The 21,426-nt window shown below is 46.9% G+C and overlaps 1 protein-coding gene across 1 annotated transcript in view; it reads right to left on the reverse strand.

The window, feature by feature from the left end:
* The window catches only part of LOC138365865 (beta-1,4-galactosyltransferase 4-like), a 50,137-nt gene that overhangs the window by 9,810 nt on the left and 18,901 nt on the right, over window positions 1-21,426 (reverse strand). Inside the window, exon 3 of the mRNA XM_069326478.1 lies at window positions 18,874-19,092. Within this exon, the coding sequence (XP_069182579.1) occupies window positions 18,874-19,092 (219 nt within the window). The remainder of the gene's footprint in view (window positions 1-18,873; window positions 19,093-21,426) is intronic.

Genomic DNA, 21,426 nt, shown 5'->3' on the forward strand with positions numbered 1-21,426 from the left:
TCAGAGACGATAGGGGGATTGTCAATAAAAGGTTCCCCCTCGCTCGAGACGTTGGGTACTACAGTTCTACAGATGCAAGAGTATGCCTCCTCAAACACCCGGGTGTCAAAACAAAAGTAGGCCAAAAGAATGATCAAAACAGGCACAAGGTCAGCAGGAAATGACAACGAGAAAGGAGAAGAGGGCGGAGAAAAACGAAACAAAAGGAAAAGGAAAAGGCGTCTAGCAAAATTCGTGAGGACAGCAGCAGGAGCACAAGGCTACAAAAGGACAGGGAGACTGCCCCAAGGAGCATCATACTCTGGCAGCCGCCCACCAAGCCCTCTCATGGCAGCAACGAGCTGGACAGGGAGGGGGTACGGTGGATGAACTACATTGCCTACTCCGGGGTGATTGGGGATCATATGTAAAACGTTGACTGGCTTCAGGATAGGCCTTCAGACTTCCTGTGATTTCAGTTTAAATCTGGTTGTATGACTTTTACCAAGTCAAGGTGGTTCAGTAGTTAACATCAGTGGCTGGGATTCTCTTGGTTGCAGGTTTGAATCAACTCAGAGCTCCAGTGGATTTTCTCATTGATATGGATATATTACGTTAGTGTGATTTCCCTGTGTAATAGTTACAGTGTCACCATTTGTGACTAATTAAAAACGTTAGGAAACATTGTGTGTTTTACTGGCAAGGCTGTTTGGTGGTTGATTACTTACTGTCTATTAAGTCAAATAGATAATTTATCATTTCACCAAACTCAAGCCTTAAGTTATGCAAGAAGATACTTATTACTATAGATGTGTCATGGACACCTAGAATCACAGCTGTGTAATTTTTGACGTAACTGAGTTATCAAGGAGCACCACGAAGTGGTGAAAGATGAGAAATATTGAATTTCAAAGTGTTGCTGCATGATCAAGGTTCATCTATTTCCTCATTGACATAAGAAGGGTAAAATAGTTCTTGCCAACATTGACCATTGTGAAGCACTACCACGAGTATTGTCTGCATGTTCACCATAATATTGATTGTCAAGGGAACGAGACTTCAGCTGCTTGTTGTTCATCTGTCTTGTTTCAGGAACATCAAGTGTGTGTTACACACCAACAGGAGTAGCTACCTATAAGAGTGTGTGTTACGGCCCTCTCGGGACGCAACGGGGTTCTCACTCTGATGTTGTTAGAGGAAGATATATGTATCCGTTCCCAAGCCAGTAGTGGCTATCAAGGGATGAGATCCGTGACGCAAGTAACTTAAAAGGGAGTAGGGAAAGAAAGTTAAGAACTTAATTTTATAATTAACACCATCACCGTTTAAATATATAAAATAAAAGAGTGCACAAGGGGGAGGGATATTAACACTTTACAAGGGGATTAATCCATAATCGTGGTCTTCTGCTGAAGACGCTGGTGCCATAACTCTCGGTGCCTTCTTCGTGGCCTCACGACGTGTCCTCTGAGAATGCCGAGCCTACCCTGGCCACAGATCAGCCACAACACAGGGTGGAGGGATAGCAACTATCAGAAGAAAGCGCCAAGCCATTACGACTATATACCATTTCAAAGGGCGAAGGATTTAGGATAGACCGAAAGGAAGGAATAGTGTGCAACAACTTGGACCGTCGGGGATTGAACGCCAACCTGCATGAAGCGAGACTATCGCCCTACCGTGCAAACCAAGTGGTTGGGCTCAGCTCAGTGCGGACCACTAATGGGTTTTAACCTTCCCAGCAATTGGACAGGTTATGTCAGCTATCATAGGCAGTTAACACGTAACTTATCTTTAAATGAAGTTCGTGGTTGAGTGAGTAATTTTCTGAGGATTACATACATACACATTAAGCTTGCTACAGATTAATGCATGATAATTCTGCATGACGAATACTTGTCCATTTGACAAGATATCGAGATTTGTTGGACATGAATTGTGATTACCCGAACGACAGTAAGCTCCATTGTCTCAGGTGAGTACCAGAAATGGTTGATGAAGCCAAGTTAACGATTGATTGTCCTAAGTGTTAAGGGAGGTTGTTCCTGTGGAAACCGTTATCAGTTAATAAGATATTTCATGTCTCTCCCATGAAATTTGGCTTTGACAGACATAAATTGCGAGAAAATTCAAGCAGCCAATGTATTAGCTTGCTTGAACTTACAGGCAGGACATGAGAGTGGTTGAGGTCATGTATGGCGTCGACTGCTGGACAGACCACCGCTCTATCTGGTCCAGATACAACCTTCACACCCAACCCAAGAGAAGACCTCAAGGTCAGAAAAGATTGTCTCCAAGCTGAAGATCAGTAGAGTTGCTGAAGAATTCTCCAACGACCAAGAAAGAAGTATGCAAGACACACCCCAGAATGTTCAGGACAGCACTAAGGAACCGTAGGCAGCCTTTTGGGATTCAGTCTACTCGCATGCGTTGAGCACCTCGGACTAGCGTCCCGCAGAAACTGGGACTGGCTCGACGAAAACGACGAAGAGATACAGACACTGCTGTCCGGAAAAATATAACTATTCTGAGAACACCAGAATGACCCGTCATCACACGCTGTGACAGATGCCTTTGCCAGTGCGCGAAGAAAGGTGAGAATTCCGTGAAATGCAGAACTGTGGGGAAATATTTCCCACTTATAACATAATTAATATTTATTATAAACCTAATAAATATTTATAATAATATACAGCAATGAGGATTCGTCCTCTGTTAAGTTTACATGACTAAATAAGAATTATTACTATTTAAACCGAGTTATTATGAGGATTATTCCTGTTCTCAATATATAAATTATAATAATATTACTGAGTGACGTGACATTTGTGACGTCAGTTAGCTCCACGTCACCACGAAGATTGAGGAATGGAACTACTTTCTTAGGTCTCGTTGGTGAGCCTCGTTGGTGAGCCTCGTTGGTGAATTAAGGTGTGGAGAAAAAATCTAACATATATTCAACAAATCAAAATATTCAGTTCAGACTCTGTAATGATTAGAATTAAACAGCCAAACAGCCAATGTAATGACTATTAGTTGTGACATGACCGAGAGGGTGATTGTTGGGGAGGAAGGACTAGCCATGTTGGTTTGGTCGGCAGTGAGAAGGGAAGAGACCTATCAGGAGAAGGCGCCAAGCCATTATGACTATATAGCACTTGGATGGGGTCAGGATAAAGATTTAGGATGGGATGGGTGAAGTAAGTAATTATCAAAAGAAGGCACCACACCGGGAAGTCTATGTAGCACCATCAAAGTGCGGAATAATCAGAGGGCGCTAAATATCACCAAGGATGCCAATACGATAACAAAAACGCATAAGGCGAACAATATCAAAATCACCAAGAATTCTATCAAGGGACAAGTGACCGCGAGGGACGGTCAGAAAGCAAGACACGTTCATCCTTGAAGTCAGGACATTCAACAAGGATATGCATGACTGTAAAAGAGACAATGCAATTTGAACAATAAGGAGCAAGGCGGCACTCCATTATTTGACCGTGAGTTAAGTATGTATGGCCAATATGTAACCTTGCTAGAGTCGTTTTCCATCGCCGGTTACGGTGGTAGGAGGAAGGCCACGGGGACACGGGGCTTAAGAGTACGCAGTTTGTTACCAACAACAGAAGATCAACAACACTGCCAACGGGCAAGGATTGAGGAATGAATAACCGGGTAAAAGTCGGGAAAGGGAGTACCTTTATGGGAGATGGGACAAGAGCGGATAGCTTGTCTGGAGGCAGCATCCGCACGCTCATTAAAATAAACACCAATATGGCTGGGAACCCAGCAAAACTCTATGGATTTAAATTTACTGGGGATAAGAAACAGCCAATGTTGAATTTCGACGACCACCGGATGGACTGGATTAAAAGACCCTAGAGCCATGAAGGCACTACGAGAGTCAACTACAACCACAAAGGAGGTTTGACAACGAGAAAGCAGGAGTCGAAGAGCATAGAGACTAGCATAAAGTTCTGCTGTGAAGATGCTAGTCCCCAGAGGTAAGCGACACATATATGTGCGGTCAGGAAAAACAATAGAGTAGCCTACACCGTCCGCAGACTTAGACCCATCAGTGAAGATGGAAACGGGATGGGAGTGTGAAGAAAAGTGCTCAAGGAAAAGGCGTTTCAGAACCATAGAAGAGGTAAAAGCTTGTGATGCGGGTCAAGGAAGTACAAAATTTCGGAAGGGGGACTCTCCACGGGGGCAAGGTAGGAACAATACAAGGAGCTGCTGTGCTGCGGCACGTCCGAAAACCATATTGAGATTGAGAGAGGTGGTGATAATGTTCTAAGAACCACATCAGACGAACGTTAACCATATGTTCTAAGAGTTTGCAGACACAACTCGTGAGGGCAATAGGGCAGAAGTCCTTAGGGGATGTCCCGAGACACCCTGGTTTCCGAACAGGGAGGACAACAGCATCGAGCCAGTCTTCAGGTACTGACGACGACCCACAGACCCGATTATACAGACTCAGTAAATACTGAGACATGTACGGAGGGAGATGGAGAAGCATCTCTTAATGAATGCCATCGGAGCCCGCCACCATAGAACCGCAGAGGGCCAGGGCAGACTGAAGTTCAGAGAGAGAAAAGGGATCGTTATAGGGAAGCCGAAGACGAGTGCAGAAATCTAAAGGATGAGATTGAGGAAGATGAGAGCCAGAGCTATCAGATGAAAAGTGGGAACCCAGTTCGGTTGCGACCTGCAACGGGTCCGCCACAAAAGTACCACGGAGGTGAAGGACCGGTGAGACATCAGGAACGAACTTACCCACTATCTTGTGGATACGCTTCCAGATCTGCGGCAGAGGAGTTTTGAACGTAATGGTGGAAACATAACTCTTCCAACACTCACGTTTAGCTTTACAGATGGTCTTACGGGCCACCGCATTCACCTTCCGAAACAAAACGAAAGAATCAGCCGTCTGCCGGCGGCGGTGTTTCTTCCAGACTGCACGCTTAAAGCTGCCCGTCCTCCAAAAATGGGGAGGTAAATGTAATAGCCCCATAATGCAATTATGTACTTTGTATGGAAGTCAGAAATTGTACTTATTTACACTTAGTATTAAATCGTAGTCAAATATGTATTGCGAATATTTGAATTTATCTGAAAAGCTGAATAGAAAACCACACCCTTACCTAACTGTCTTCGTTTTTGAAGATAAGCATTTTATTGCTTCTTAATTACAATTAATACTTAACCCATAGCTATATTGATATTACAGTTTTATAAAACAAAACTAAAATATTTCAATGAATTGTAAAGTAATTCAGGATATTTTCAAATTTTGTATAAAATCTCTATTGTTTAATAAATCTGAAAAACTCCTTATATTTAAACCGTGGGTATAGTAAATTGAATTTCTTTGCACTGGCAGAACATCTTCAATCCCCACCCCCCCAGCCAACAGCAATACAAAACATAAACAGAGTAGAAACATGGATCCAACACAACCCTCAGGCCATCACACACTACCCTACCATTGACCTCACGACACTAGACGACTTACAAAGTGACCTCACAGAATCAATACTACCTGAAGAAGTTAAACTCATGCTCAAGAACTCCAGACGTAAAGCCCCAGGAGCCACCGGCATTGGCCAAGCTCTCCTCAAGCAACTTCCAGAACCCCTAATCTTTGCACTCACTGACGTCTACAACGCCTCACTAGCATCAGGATATTTCCCAAGCCCATTCAAAGAAGCCACAGCAATCCTCATTCCAAAACCCCAAAAATCCCCGACAGACCACAAAAACTACAGACCGATCAGCCTACTAGAGACACTAGGGAAAGTATATGGAAAACTCATTAATCATAAACTCAGGAATCACCTAAAACACAAAAACATATTGACAGACAAACAATTTGGCTTCAGACAACACCGCTCAACACAAGACGCACTGAACATAATAACAAACTACCTCTCCATAAATAAGCACCAGAGGGCCAAGACGGCCCTCATTGCAAAGGACGTCGAAAAGGCTTTTGACACAGTATGGCACGACGGCCTAAGTTACAAATTCTGCACTCTATTTCAACTATCTTACAACATGCAGAGGTTACTTTGCAGCTTTCTAACAAATAGAAAGATGCAGATCAAGTTCCTCAGCAAGCTGTCAGGTTACTTCAACCTAAATGCAGGTGTCCCCCAGGGCTCAGTTCACTCACCAACCTTATACATACTCTATATAAACGACATTCCTGACCCAATATACTGGACATCAATGACCCTTTGCTACGCTGACGACGTAACCCATCTGATCTCGGACTATACGATTAAAGCCCTCACACGGAAAGCACAGCAAGAAATAGACAAAGTCACCCTCTGGGAACACGACTGGCGAATAAAAACAAACCCCAACAAGTCTAAAATGACATACTTCTTCTACAACAAACGACGTAACCCTGCCCAAGTAAAACTCTACTCTCAATCACCAGATGCAACCCAGATCCCAAGAGTCAACAACACCACAGTACTTGGACTCTCATTAGACTCTAACCTTCGTTTTCACAGACATATAACACCCAAGAAAGCTATAGCCTCAAACGCTCTATCAAAACTCTTCCCACTCAAACATGCCTCCCAAGCCACCAAGCTCTATCTATACAAAACACTTATTCTCCCATTCCTAACATATGCACCGATCCCACTCTCACTTGCAGCACCAACAAATAGGAAGAAACTCCAGCGTACCCAGAACAGGGCTCTGAGATGGGTGTTCGATACTCATTGGCAGGACTTCACCACTAGTGAGGCCCTGCATGAGTGGGCGAACATCCCACCTCTGAACATAACCTGGGATACTATGGGGAAGAAACAGATTAATAGAATTCTCACCTATCATGACAACTACGACGCGTTCCTCAGAAACGTCCTAAGCAGACCCAGACATCCGCACAACCTCTTTATCCTGACCGACGATCCACCTCCTGCTCCGTCCTTTACATGACCCCTCTCCTGTAATATACCACTACTCAAATCACCAAACTTCCAACTATAGCCTCCTAATTCTTCTCCCCCCTTCTTTAGGGGGGGGGGGGGGAGACCAACTAGCTCCCGTTTTCTGGTGCCTTGAGTGGGGGCACGATGCTGATTAGCAGATCTAAGACCACATCTGGTGTGAGCCTCCAGGGCACACCCAGCTGAGGGCTGCTATCTCCGTGGGTGCTCAGAAAAACGAAATGTTGTCACAAAGATCCGATTCCTTGCCTTCATTGCCTAGTCTGGTCATAACGATTTCAATGCCATGCAGCTGGGTCTAGCCCTGCCACTTTACCTCATACTGAAAACCCTTCCTCTCACCCCCACTAATTCTTCCCCTATCCCCACTTCCACGCTCACCCATTAGGGTATCTTGACCTATATTTAATTGATTGATTGATTGATAAATTGAATTTTAAAGCTTCATCCTAAAATTCTGAGTGTTTTAACAGAAAACGAGGAGAATTAAATGAAGAGGTAAATGTACCAGCCCCATAAATGCAATTATGTACTATGCATGATAGTCAGGAAATGTACTATTACACTTAGTATTAAAACGTACTGTCAATTCGGAGGATGGGTTGCTTAAAGCGGACAGCTTGAGCACAATTCACATTCCACCAGGGAACACACTTCCGCTTTCCCCGAGAGATAGAGCAGAGGGCAGCGTCGAAAACGGTGTTATGAAAAAGGAGGAGGGCGCAAGGGAGAGGCAGAATAGAGAGGGCGGAGATAGAGGAGGGTAAATAGGCGCCAGTCAGCTTCGGCAAACTGCCACCTAGAGAAGGAGAGGGGGAGGGTGAAGAGAGAAAAAGGTAACAAGGACTGGGAAATGGTCACTGCCATGGAGGTCATCAAGGAACTATATAATTTATCTACTAAAAATTATCTGTTAGATTAAGGACCTGCCCGAAACGCTGCGCGTACTAGTGGCTTTACAAGATTGTAAATACCATGCTATGTATTCTCTCAAATCCAATGTACCTTCTTGTATATAAATAAATAAATAAAAAATAAATAAACATAGACCATTACCACATACTAACAAGACAAGACCAAACACACACCATTACCACATACTAACAAGACAAGACCAAACACACACCACTACCACATACTAACAAGATAAGACCAAACACAGACCACTACCACATACTAACAAGACCAAACACAGACCACTACCACATACTAACAAGACAAGACCAAACACAGACCACTACCACATACTAACAAGACAAAAATAAACACAGACCACTACCACATACTAACAAGACCAAACACAGACCACTACCACATACTAACAAGACCAAACATAGACCACTACCACATACTAACAAGACAAGACCAAACACAAACCACTACCACATACTAACAAGACAAGACCAAACACAAACCATTACCACATACTAACAAGACAAGACCAAACACAGACCACTACCACATACTAACAAGACAAAAATAAACACAGACCACTACCACATACTAACAAAACCAAACACAGACCACTACCACATACTAACAAGACTGAACACAAACCACTACTACATACTAACAAGACAAGACCAAACACACACCACTACCACATACTAACAAAACCAAACACAGACCACTAACACATGTGGAAAGTTCCCTTTATCATGGTAATATTATTATCTAAGTAATGTATTATTCATATCAAATCTATATCTCATCAAATCTATATCTCATCATCGGATTCATTATTTATTAATCATATCTACTTTATGTACATCAGCATCCTTCATGACCATTGGCCAAGTACACCATTGGGATTAATGCCTATATAATATTGTTGACATGATCACAAGAATCTAGAAGCTTCCATATAAACAAAAACATTATTGGAACTAAATTATTAGCTTCCAATGACGTGTTTTCAAAATCCTTAATAAAGAACAAATTTTACTTTCCATTACTATTATTTATCACTAAATCCACGTGGGAATTGCCTTGTTATATAACCTTATCACAATAATCAGTCAAAATAATGAAAATAATAAATCTATAAACACTGCCGGCACCTTGACTGACGCCACGGGCAGAGGCCAGTGGGACAGAAGCGCCAAGGGGAGTACCTGTTCGTCCCTTGTTGAAATCGGAGCGGCATGCAAGTGTGCAGTGTTGATAACATTTCAACGGACATTAAAAAACGAACTACTTATCTAATCTCCAGTGTTAACTCTCTATATACCAGGGAACCTAGTGATCAATAATCTGATCAGCAATTTGATCTTTAGAACTCTTATCGAGCGGCGTGAGGCCAGCTCATGTAGCCAGAGTCTCGTAATATTTTCTCCATTATAAACCTCATCCTACCAAGCAGCGTCCCTACAAGACGCTGTCCCACAGCAAACGCTGCCAGGGACACAACCAGCATCAAGGCTGCCAGGGACACAACCAGCATCAAGGCTGCCAGGGACACAACCAGCATCAAGGCTGCCAGGGACACAACCAGCATCATGGCTGCCAGGGACAACCAACATCAAGGCTGCCAGGGACACAACCAACATAAAGGCTGCCAGGGACAACCAGCATCAAGGCTACCAGGGACACAACCAGCATCAAGGCTGCCAGGGACAACCAACATCAAGGCTGCCAGGGACACAACCAGCATCAAGGCTGCCAGGGACACAACCAGCATCAAGGCTGCCAGGGACAACCAACATCAACACTGCCAGGGACACAACCAACATCAAGGCTGCCAGGGGCACAACCAGCATCAAGGCTGCCAGGGACACAACCAACGTCAAGGCTGCCAGGGACACAACCAGCATCAAGGCTGCCAGGGACACAACCAACATCAAGGCTGCCAGGGACACAACCAACATCAAGGCTGCCAGGGACACAACCAACATCAACGCTGCCAGGGACACAACCAACATCAAGGCTGTCAGGGACACAACCACTATCAGGGCTGCCAAATCCCCATCAAAAATATTAAGTCTGTTGTCAGCACGAGAGACATCATCTGGCTACTATCAGATAGACTCCAGTTCTCAATTCAGGATAAGTTATTAATTGTTTTAGAGCGTAAATTGGCCAATTAGCATGTTTTATAACATTAATATATCCATATATAAATTGAGAGTCGTTAGGCAGCGAGGTAACGCCACATCATCTAGTAATTTCTGACTTAATCTTCTTAGTGAATGAACCTCTTTTATTGCTGAATATTCATATAATCAGAATACCCATATCCATTAATCTTAATTTATCAAGTTAGTTTGTTTTATTGCATATCATTTTTTTACGCATATTTCCACATACCTTATCTCTGAGTAATTATACCCCCGTTTGCAGCAGCACAGATATTCCTTGGACTAGGTTAGAATGTTTATGTGGTTCAGGTCCTAGATGGACGAAAAATGGAAACCACGTGCAAAAATTCAGTCAAATCATAACATAAAACGAAAAGGCAATGTAAAGGATCTGGGTGTACTCACGTCGGAAGGCCTTACCTTTAAAGAACACAATAAAGTAGCCGTCACAACTTCAAGAAAAATGACAGGTTGGATAACAAGAACTTTTCACACTAGAGATGCTATACCGATGATGATACTTTTCAAAACGCTTGTGCTCTCTAGAGTGGAGTACTGCTGCACAATGACAGCCCCTTTCAAAGCTGGAGAAATTGATGACCTGGAGAGCGTGCAGAGATCCTTTACTGCTAGAATCCACTCAGTAAAACATCTAAACTATTGGGACCGACTAAAGAGCCTAAAACTGTACTCCCTTGAGCGCACTCTCTTTCTCCTTTCCCTTCCCCTCTCCCTTCCCTTTCTTCCCTCGTTCGCCTTTCCTTCTCGTGTTCCCTCTCCCCTCCCCTGTTGACCACATCCGGACATAAACTCAAGTGAAGGCAAGGGACTTTGTCTGGCAGTCTCAGGCCATATATCATCTTTTTCCAATCCTCACACTTCCTACCCAATTCCCCCCTTCCAATCGTTCACCTCTTCCCCCTGCCATCGCCTTAACCGTTGATAAATTTGAGGAGTCATTCACCCAGTGCCATAAACAATTAAGGCTCAAATTTCATTAGGTGGCTGGGGAGGGGCCATATACTTCAAGTTGGTTTCCGGTATGTAGCGTGGGAACAATTCAGAAGTCTACGGGAATAAAATATAACTTTCAGGGCAGGCCTCTACCCAAGCCAGGGAGGCTTTTAGTGGACGGAGCCAGTCAGGGTATTTGGCTGACCTAGAATAAGACTTGGAATCCATTCGCTTGAGTCTTGAGAGGCAGGGCTTATTGGGCCTAGGAAAACTTAGAGTGGGAGGAGCTGTTCCCACTGAGAAAGTTTATGAAAATATTAAATTCAGTGTCTTGGGCAGAACTTGGAGAAAGGTCCCTTCAGGACCTGGGGCAGCCATCAACATCCTTTGGCCAATTTTCCATTTTTAAAGGTAAAGTAAGTAAGTAAGTATCAAAGGAAGGCACCAAACCGGGAAGGCTATGTAGCACCATCAAACGTGCGGTATAATCAGAGGGCGCTACATCACCAAGGATGCCAATACGAGAACAGAAACGCATGAGGCAAACGATATCAAAAGTATCCGAGTCACCAAGAATACTATCGAGAGACAAGCGACCACGGGGGACTGTCGGAAAACAAGACACACGCTCGTCCCGAAAGTCAGGACATTCAACAAGAATATGCACGACCGTAAGAGGGACAATGCAATTAGGACAATAAGGAGCAGGGCGACGCTCCATCAAGTGACCACGAGTTAAGCGAGTATGGCCAATACACAACCTCGCCAGAGCCGTTTCCCATCGCCGGTTACGGAGATAGAAGGACGACCACGAGGACACACAACTTTTAAGAGCATGTAGTTTGTTACCAGTAACAGACGACCAACAAGCCTGCCAACGGGTAAGGATGGAGAAATGGATAACAGCATAAAAGTCGGAATAAGGAATACCTTTACGAGAGATGGGACAAGAGCGGACAGCTTCCCTGGTGGCAGAATCTGCACGCTCATTTAAAGACAACGTTGGAGGAATTTGACCTCACCAGTGATGAGGTCAAAAGGTGTCTGCTGGAGCTAGATGTGACAAAGGCTGTTGGGCCTGATAGAATCTCACCATGGATACTAAAGGAAGGTGCAGAAGCACTAAGTGTGCCACTCTCTATGGTGTATAACAGGTCACTGGAAACAGGAGACTTACCAGAAAGTTGGAAGACAGCTAACGTGGTCCCAATATACAAAAAGGGTGACAGGCAAGAGGCACTGAATTACAGGCCAGTTTCCTTAACTTGTATACCATGCAAGGTGCTGGAGAAGATCGTGAGGAAAAGGCTCGTAGAGCATCTGGAGGGAAATAACTTTGTAACGCACCACCAACATGGGTTCAGAGATGGTAAATCGTGCCTCACAGGTTTAATAGAATTTTATGACCAGGCAACGAAAATTAGGCAGGAAAGAGAAGGGTGGGCCGACTGCATTTTCCTGGATTGCCAAAAAGCCTTGGACACAGTACCCCATAAAAGGCTGTTAAAAATGTTGGAGCAACAGGCAGGAGTAAAAGGGAAGGTGCTCCAGTGGATAAGGGAGAACTTAAGCAACAGGAAACAGTGAGTAACGGTGAGGGGGAAGACATCAGAGTGGCGAGATGTCACCAGCGGAGTCCCACAGGGCTCAGTACTTGGAACCCATCCTGTTTCTAATATATGTGAACGATCTTCCAGAGGGTATAGACTCATTCCTCTCGATGTTTGCTGATGATGCAAAAATTATGAGAAGAATCAAGACGGATGAAGATAGACAGAGACTACAGGATGACCTGGATAAACTGGAGGAATGGCTGAAAAAGCCATAAAATGGCTGCTGAAGTTCAACTCTGGAAAGTGTAAGGTGATGAAATTAGGCGAAGGGAGCAGGAGGCTGAACACAAGGTATCATCTGGGAGGGGAAATCCTGCAAGAATCAAATAGAGAGAAGGATCTGGGGGTTGATATCACACCGAACCTGTCCCCAGAGGCCCACATCAAAAGAATATCATCAGCGGCATATGCTAGACTGGCCAACATAAGAACTGCCTTCAGAAACTTGTGTAAGGAATCTTTCAGAACCCTGTATACCACTTATGTAAGACCAATCCTGGAGAATGCAGCTCCAGCCTGGAGTCCATACCTAGTTAAACACAAGACAAAGTTAGAGAAGATTCAGCGGTATGCCACCAGGCTCGTCCCGGAACTGAGAGGATTGAGCTACGAGGAAAGGCTAAAGGAGCTGAACCTCACATCCCTGGAAAACAGAAGAGTAAGGGGAGACATGATAACCACCTACAAAATTCTCAGGGGAATTGACAGGGTGGACAAAGACAAACTCTTCAGCACGGGTGGGACACGAACAAGGGGACACAGGTGGAAACTTAGTACCCAGATGAGCCACAGAGACGTTAGAAAGAATTTTTTCAGTGTCAGAGTAGTTAATAAATGGAATGCACTAGGAAGTGATGTGGTGGAGGCTGACTCCATACACAGTTTCAAATGTAGATATGATAGAGCCCAGTAGGCTCAGGAATCTGTACACCAGTTGATTGACAGTTGAGAGGCGGGACCAAAGAGCCAAAGCTCAACCCCCGCAAGCACAATTAGGTGAGTACAATTAGGTGAGTACACACCAATTTGGCTGGGAACCCAACAAAACTCAACCGACTTTAATTTACTGTGAACAAGAAACAGCCAATGCTGGATCTCGACAACCACTGGATGAACCGGATTAAAGGACCCGAGAGCCATGAGGGCACCACGAGAGTCAGCAACAATTACAAAGGAAGATTGACAACGAAAAAGCAGGAGACGAATAGCATAGAGAATACCATAAAGCTCTGCTGTGAAGATGCTAGTCTCCGGAGGTAAGCGACACACATAAGTGCAATCATGAAAAACAACAGAGTAGCCAACACCGTCCGCAGACTTAGACCCATCGGTGAAGACAGAAACGGAGCGGAAGTGAGAAGAAAAGTGCTCTAGGAAAAGGCATTTTAGAACTGTAGGAGGGGTAAAAGCTTTAGTGATGCGGGTCAAGGATGTACAAAACTGCGGAAGGGGAACTCTCCACGGGGGCAAAGAAGGAACAACACGAGGAGAAATATTAGAAATACGAACGGAAAGAGAATCCTGTAAGTGAGAGAACCGGACAGAAAGAGGGAGGTGGTGAAGGTTTAGAGGAACCGCAGAAGGGGTAAATGTTAAAGCATGACAGAGGCGAGAGAAAGGATATTGCAAGGACCTCGAAAGAGAGCGAAGACAATAGCGATCATGGTGGTCCTGGAGAGACAGGAAGCCAGTGCCAACATACAAGCTGAGGACAGGAGTCGAACAAAAGGCACCAGAACTGAGGCGCAACCCAGTATGGTGCAAAGCATCAAGACGGCAAAGAGTAGAAGGAGAAGCAGACGAGTAAGCAGGGCAACCATAATCGAGCTTAGACAGGACGAGAAAGTAATGTAAAGCAAGGAGAGTGCGCCTATCTGCCCCCCAAGAAGTATGGGACAATACTCAAAAGAGGGTAAGGGCCTTGGAGCACTCAACACGGAGGTAAGAGATATGGGGAGACCAAGACAAACGAGTGTCAAAGAATGACCCCAAAAGCTTCGCGGAATCTTTGTACTCAAGGGGATGACCATAAAGTGACAAAGAGGGGACGAAGAACGACCCGTTTCCGAGTAAAAGTCATGGCACAAGTCTTAGTAGAAGAGAACTTGTAGCCATGATCGGTGGCCCAAGACGACACGGCATCAATCGCAAGTTGAAGCCGGCGTTGAAAGAGAGGCGAATCATCACCCTGACAGCAAAGGGCAAGATCATCGACATAAAGAGCGGAGAAGACGCCTGGAGGAAGAGAGGAAAGAAGACCATTGAGGGCAACCAGAAAAAGAGTAGTGCTCAGAACACTACCCTGGGGCACACCTTCGTATTGCTGAAAAGAGGCCGAGAGAGTGGTACCAAGGCGCACCCGGAAGGAACGACGAGAGAGGAAGCTGCGGAGAAAGAGAGGGAGATGACCACGAAGGTCAAAAGAATGAAGCTGGGATAGAATATGATACCGCCATGTAGTGTCGTAAGCCTTTTCCAGATGAAAAAGGATGGCAACAATGGAGGTCTTCGCAGCAAAAGCAGTACGAATATAGACTTGTGAGGTTAGGGGGATACGAGGACGGCTTTCTGCAAAGGGACATGACGAGGGAAGAGAGAAGGAAGGCTGCAAAAGCAAGGGAGAGACGCTGAGAAAGGGGTGGGGATATGGGAGCCACAGGCCTCAGCTCAGTATCTCCAGGAACCTCAGAGGGGAGTGGGAATCCCCCCACCAGCAGGCCAACACACCCAGGGGGGGGACTGTAACAGAAGCCTCCCACCAACCAACCTCTCAGCCTTCCCCCACCAATCAACTGTACCTCCCCAGACAGTAAAGTCCCTCTTCAGACCATGCCCCCATGTTCCCTGATCCCAGACACCCCATGTTCTCCCCATGCCCTTTTTCTTCCCCAACCCCTTCCCCAGATCCTCACTGTTCCTACACCCCATGCCCTTCCCTGTTTCTCCAGCCTGTACCCTGCCCAGTTTCCCCACCCCAAGCTCTCCTCCCTGCCCTACCCCCCTCCCTGCTGGCCCCTCCTCCCCAGGCTTCCCTCCCCAACCCCTGACCTCCCTGTCAACCCACCCTAGGATAGCTCCCCCATCCCATGCCCCAAATCACCCCCAACCCCGGACCCCCTCAACCGCATCACGTCAGACCCCCCTAGCCCTCCTGTTCCAGATCCTCACAGCCCTCTCACACCCCAGACCCCCCAGGTCCTCCTTCCTAGGCTCACCCATCCCAGATATCCCTTGTCCCCCAACTCCAGTGGAATCCACAGAAACTGAGAATGGACAGAAGAGAATCAGCTTTAAGGTCATGTACTCGAACATAGATGGGATTACAAACAAGGCTAGTGAACTTAGGGAAACAACACAAGAAGTAAACCTAGATGTAATTGAACTCACAGAAACAAAACTCTCAGGAATCATAACGAATGCGGTGTTTCCCCAGGACTACACTGTAATAAGGAAAGAGAGGGAATCAAGGGGAGGCGGAGGAGTGGCTCTACTGATGAGAAAGGAATGGAGTTTCGAGGAGATGGTTATTCCGGGCTGCGAAGGGTTCAGAGACTTCATCACAGGCACCATGACAATGGGAGGACCAAGAGTAGTAGTAGCAGTGATATATAACCCACCACCAAATGAAAGAAGACCCAGGCAAGAGTATAACAGAAACAACATGGCAGTTAACATTATTGAGAGAGCAGCCGCTGCTGCCTGTAGAAATCGATCCCATCTTCTCATAATGGGGGGACTTTAAATATGGAAGGATAGACTGGGAAACAGGGAACCACATGGAGGTGAGGAAGCATGGAGAGCGAAACTGCTAGAGGTTCAAGACATGATGGACTACATCACACAGAAGTATAAGGAGGCAGCAGTCAAGTTCGTCCAAGTCCAAAAGGAAAAAAATGAAATGGAGATGAGAAAACCATGGTTTAATCAAAGTTGCAAGCTAGCAAAGCAGCTAAGTAAAAGGGAGTGGAGAAACTATACAAACAACAGAACACTAGAGAGCAGAGAAAGATACCAGAGCTCCAGGAATGAATACGTCAGAGTGAAAAGAGAGGTAGAGAGGCAATATGAAAATGACATAGCGAGCAAGACAAAGACTCAACCCAAACTGCTGCATTGCCACATCAGGAGGAAAACAACAGTGAAGGAACAGGTAATGAAACTGAGGATAGGTGCTGAAAGATTCACTACAAACGACAAGGAAGTGTGCGAGGAACTCAATACAAAATTCCAGGAAGTCTTCACCTCAGAGCAAGGAGAAGTCCCAGAGATAAGGGAGGGAATATCAAGCCAGACACCACTAGAGGAGTTTGTGATTACCAATGAGGAGGTGAGGAAGCATCTGCTAGATTTGGACGTGACAAAGGCTATAGATGGAATGGAATGATGGAGGATGGAATCTCACAATGGATTCTAAAGGAAGGACCAGAATCTCTGTGCCTACCACTCTCCATGGTATACAACAAATCGCTGGTAACAGATGAACTGCCAAAAATTTGGAAGACGGCCAATGTAGTCACAATATACAAGAAGGGTGATAGGCAGGAGGCACTGAACTACAGGTCAGTGTCTCTAACTTGCATTCCATGCAAGATGATGGAAAAGATTGTGCGAAAAAAGCTAGTGGAACAATTGGAGCGGAAGAACTTTGTAACACAACATCAACATGGGTTCAGAGATGGCAAATCGTGACTAACAGAATTAATTGAGTTCTATGACCAGACAACAAAAATCAGGCAAGAAAGAGAGGGCTGGGCTGACAGCATATTTCTGGAGTGCAAGAAAGCTTTTGACACAATACCACATAAGAGACTAGTGCACAAACTGGAGATGCAGGCAGGAGTGAAAGGGAAGGTACTCCACTGGATAAGAGATTACCTAAGCAACAGGACACAGCAAGTCACTCTGAGGGGTGAGGTCTCGGAGTGGCGGGGAGTCACCAGTGGAGTCTCACAGGGATCAGTACTTGGACCTATGCTGTTTCTGATATGCGTAAATGATCTCCCAGAAGGAGATACATACGACCACACACAAAAGACCGTCCCTCACTAAGATAACAAGACCACACCCAGACCATCACCACCCCTCACTAGGATAACAAGACCACACCCAGACCATCATCACCCCTCACTAGGATAACAAGACCACACCCAGACCATCACCCCTCACTAAGACGACAAGACCACACCCAGACCACCACCACCCCTCACTAAGATAACAAGACCACCACCCCTCACTAAGATAACAAGACCACACCCAGACCACCACCACCCCTCACTAAGATAACAAGACCACGCACAGACCACCACCCCTCACTAAGATAACAAGACCACACCCAGACCACCACCCCTCACTAAGATAACAAAACCACACCCAGACCATCACCAGCCCTCACTAGGATAACAAGACCACACCCAGACCACCACCACCCCTCACTAAGACGACAAGACCACACTCAGACCACCACCCCTCACTAAGATAACAAGACCACACCCAGACCATCACCCCTCACTAAGACGACAAGACCACACCCAGACCACCACCACCCCTCACTAAGATAACAAGACCACACCCAGACCATCACCACCCCTAACTAAGATAACAAGACCACACCCAGACCACCACCACCCCTCACTAAGATAACAAGACCACACCCAGACCATCACCACCCCTCACTAAGATAACAAGACCACACCCAGACCATCACCACCCCTCACTAGGATAACAAGACCCCACACATACACACACCACCACCTGTCGTTAACAAGAGTGAACCATTAAATAAACCACCACCCCCTTACTACCAAGACTAAACTGCAACCGAACTACCACTCATCACTAACAAGACCAGCTCATCCTAACCCTAACACCTTACTACAAAGACAAAAACTAACCAAACTACCTCCCCTTTTGGATTAAATAAGACAACACCCAATTTATATTTCCTCATTAAGAAGTCACGAATGGAACCAATAGACTATCCCTCTCTCACAAAACATGGCCACACTCAAACGACCGCCATTCTCACTACAATTCCCAATCCGAACAGCCCTTACCAATAATAACCAAATTACCGCCCCGTCTCTAACAAGAAAATATACCACCAAACCACCTCCCCTTAACAATATGTGAATACAATCAAACTACCAGCACACACTAACAAGAAAAGCTCTCATCCTAAACCCTAACTACATATAAATAACTACAATCGACCACATTAGGACAGAAAATGGCACTCACTGATATTTGGAGCCACCTGAACAACGGCCTCTCTCTTACCTCTCTTGACTGGGAGCTGCAGGTCTGTGTTGAATCATCTTGTATCTGACGTAAGGGTTCGGGTATCTCCACACCGTCATATCTGAAGACGTAACCCTATTCCACATATCATCGTCCTCGCCTCCCCATCCCCAGTACATGTTGCTCCAGCCATTCACCTTTAATATGTGGCTCTCCATCATGAGACAACCACCTCCGAAATAGCTATGGTAGGGATTCCTGTGGGAGAAATAGAGTGAGCTGACATTTTGGGGCACTGTGATGTCCACTTGGGGAGTGAGAGCGTCGGGGCACTGTGGTGTCCACTTGGGGGAGTGAGAGTGTCGGGGCACTGTGGTGTCCACTTGGGGGAGTGAGTGTCGGGGCCCTATGATGTCCACTTGGGGAGTGAGAGCATCTGGGCACTATGGTGTCCACTTGGGGAGTGAGAGTGTCGTGGCACTGTGGTGTCCACTTGGAGAGTAAGAGCGTCGGGGCACTGTGGTGTCCACTTGGGGGAGTGAGTGTCGGGGCACTTTGGTGTCCACTTGGGGAGTGAGAGTGTCGGGGCACTATGGTGTCCACTTGGGGGAGTGAGAGCGTCGGGGCACTGTGGTGTCCACTTGGGGGAGTGAGAGCGTCGGGGCACTGTGGTGTCCACTTGGGGAGTGAGTGTCGGGGCCCTGTGATGTCCACTTGGGGGAGTGAGTGTCGGGGCACTGTGGTGTCCACTTGGGGAGTGAGAGTGTCGGGGCACTGTGGTGTCCACTTGGGGGAGTGAGAGCGTCGGGGCACTGTGGTGTCCACTTGGAGGAGTGAGAGCGTCGGGGCACTGTGGTGTCCACTTGGAGAGTGAGAGCGTCGGGGCACTGTGGTGTCCACTTGGAGAGTGAGAGCGTCGGGGCACTGTGGTGTCCACTTGGAGAGTGAGAGCGTCGGGGCACTGTGGTGTCCTCTTGGGGGGAGGGAGAGCGTCGGGGCACTGTGGTGTCCTCTTGGGGGGAGGGAGAGCGTCGGGGCACTGTGGTGTCCACTTGGGGGAGTGAGAGCGTCGGGGCACTGTGGTGTCCTCTTGGGGGGAGGGAGAGCGTCGGGGCACTGTGGTGTCCACTTGCTGGAGTGAGTGTCGGGGCACTGTGGTGTCCACTTGGAGAGTGAGAGCGTCGGGGCACTGTGGTGTCCACTTGGGGAGTGAGAGCGTCGGGGCACTGTGGTGTCCACTTGGGGAGTGAGAGTGTCGGGGCACTGTGGTGTCCACTTGGGGAGTGAGAGCGTCGAGGCACTGTGGTGTCCACTTGGAGAGTGAGAGCGTCGGGGCACTGTGGTGTCCACTTGGGGGAGTGAGAGCGTCGGGGCACTGTGGTGTCCACTTGGGGGAGTGAGAGCGTCGGGGCACTGTGGTGTCCACTTGGAGAGTGAGAGCGTCGGGGCACTGTGGTGTCCACTTGGGGAGTGAGAGCGTCGGGGCACTGTGGTGTCCACTTGGAGAGTGAGAGCGTCGGGGCACTGTGGTGTCCACTTGGGGAGTGAGAGCGTCGGGGCACTGTGGTGTCCACTTGGGGAGTGAGAGTGTCGGGGCACTGTGGTGTCCACTTGGGGAGTGAGAGCGTCGGGGCACTGTGGTGTCCACTTGGGGAGTGAGAGTGTCGGGGCACTGTGGTGTCCACTTGGGGAGTGAGAGTGTCGGGGCACTGTGGTATCCATTTGGGGGAGTGAGAGCGTCGGGGCACTGTGGTGTCCACTTGGAGAGTGAGAGCGTCGGGGCACTGTGGTGTCCACTTGGGGGAGTGAGAACGTCGGGGCAGTGTGGTGTCCACTTGGGGAGTGAGTGTCGGGGCACTGTGGTGTCCACTTGGGGGAGTGAGAGCGTCGGGGCACTGTGGTGTCCACTTGGGGAGTGAGAGCGTCGGGGCACTGTGGTGTCCACTTGGAGAGTGAGAGCGTCGGGGCATTATGGTGTCCACTTTGAGAATGAGAGCGTCGTGGCACTGTGGTGTCCACTTGGAGAGTGAGAGCGTCGTGGCAGTATGGTGTCCACTTGGAGAGTGAGAGCGTCGGGCCACTGTGGTGTCCACTTGGGGGAGTGAGAGCGTCGTTTCATTTAGTGCAGTTATGTGATGGAGGGAAACCTGGGGAATAGTTATTGCTGTGGCAAATTTGGTTTTGTGGGAGAGAATATAAGTTATGTATAATCAACCCCCACATCTGAAAATTATAAAGATAAAGTAAGTAATTATCAAAAGAAGGCACCAAACCGGGAAGGCTATGTAGCACCATCAAATGTGCGGAATAGTCAGATGGCACTAAATATCACCCAGGATGCCAATACGAGAACAAAAACGCATAAGGCGAACGATATCAAAAGTATCCGAGTCACCAAGAATTCTATTGAGGGACACGTGACCGCGAGGGGCGGTCGGAAAGCAAGACACACGCTCGTCCTGGAACATTCAGGATATTCAGAACATTCAGAACATCCAGGACATTCAAGAAGGATATGCACGACCGTAAGAGGGACAATGCAATTAGGACAATAAGGAGCAGGGCGGCGCTCCATCAAGTGACCATGGGTTA

Source organism: Procambarus clarkii, chromosome 2 (genome assembly GCF_040958095.1).
Source record: "Procambarus clarkii isolate CNS0578487 chromosome 2, FALCON_Pclarkii_2.0, whole genome shotgun sequence".
NCBI lineage: Eukaryota > Metazoa > Arthropoda > Malacostraca > Decapoda > Cambaridae > Procambarus > Procambarus clarkii.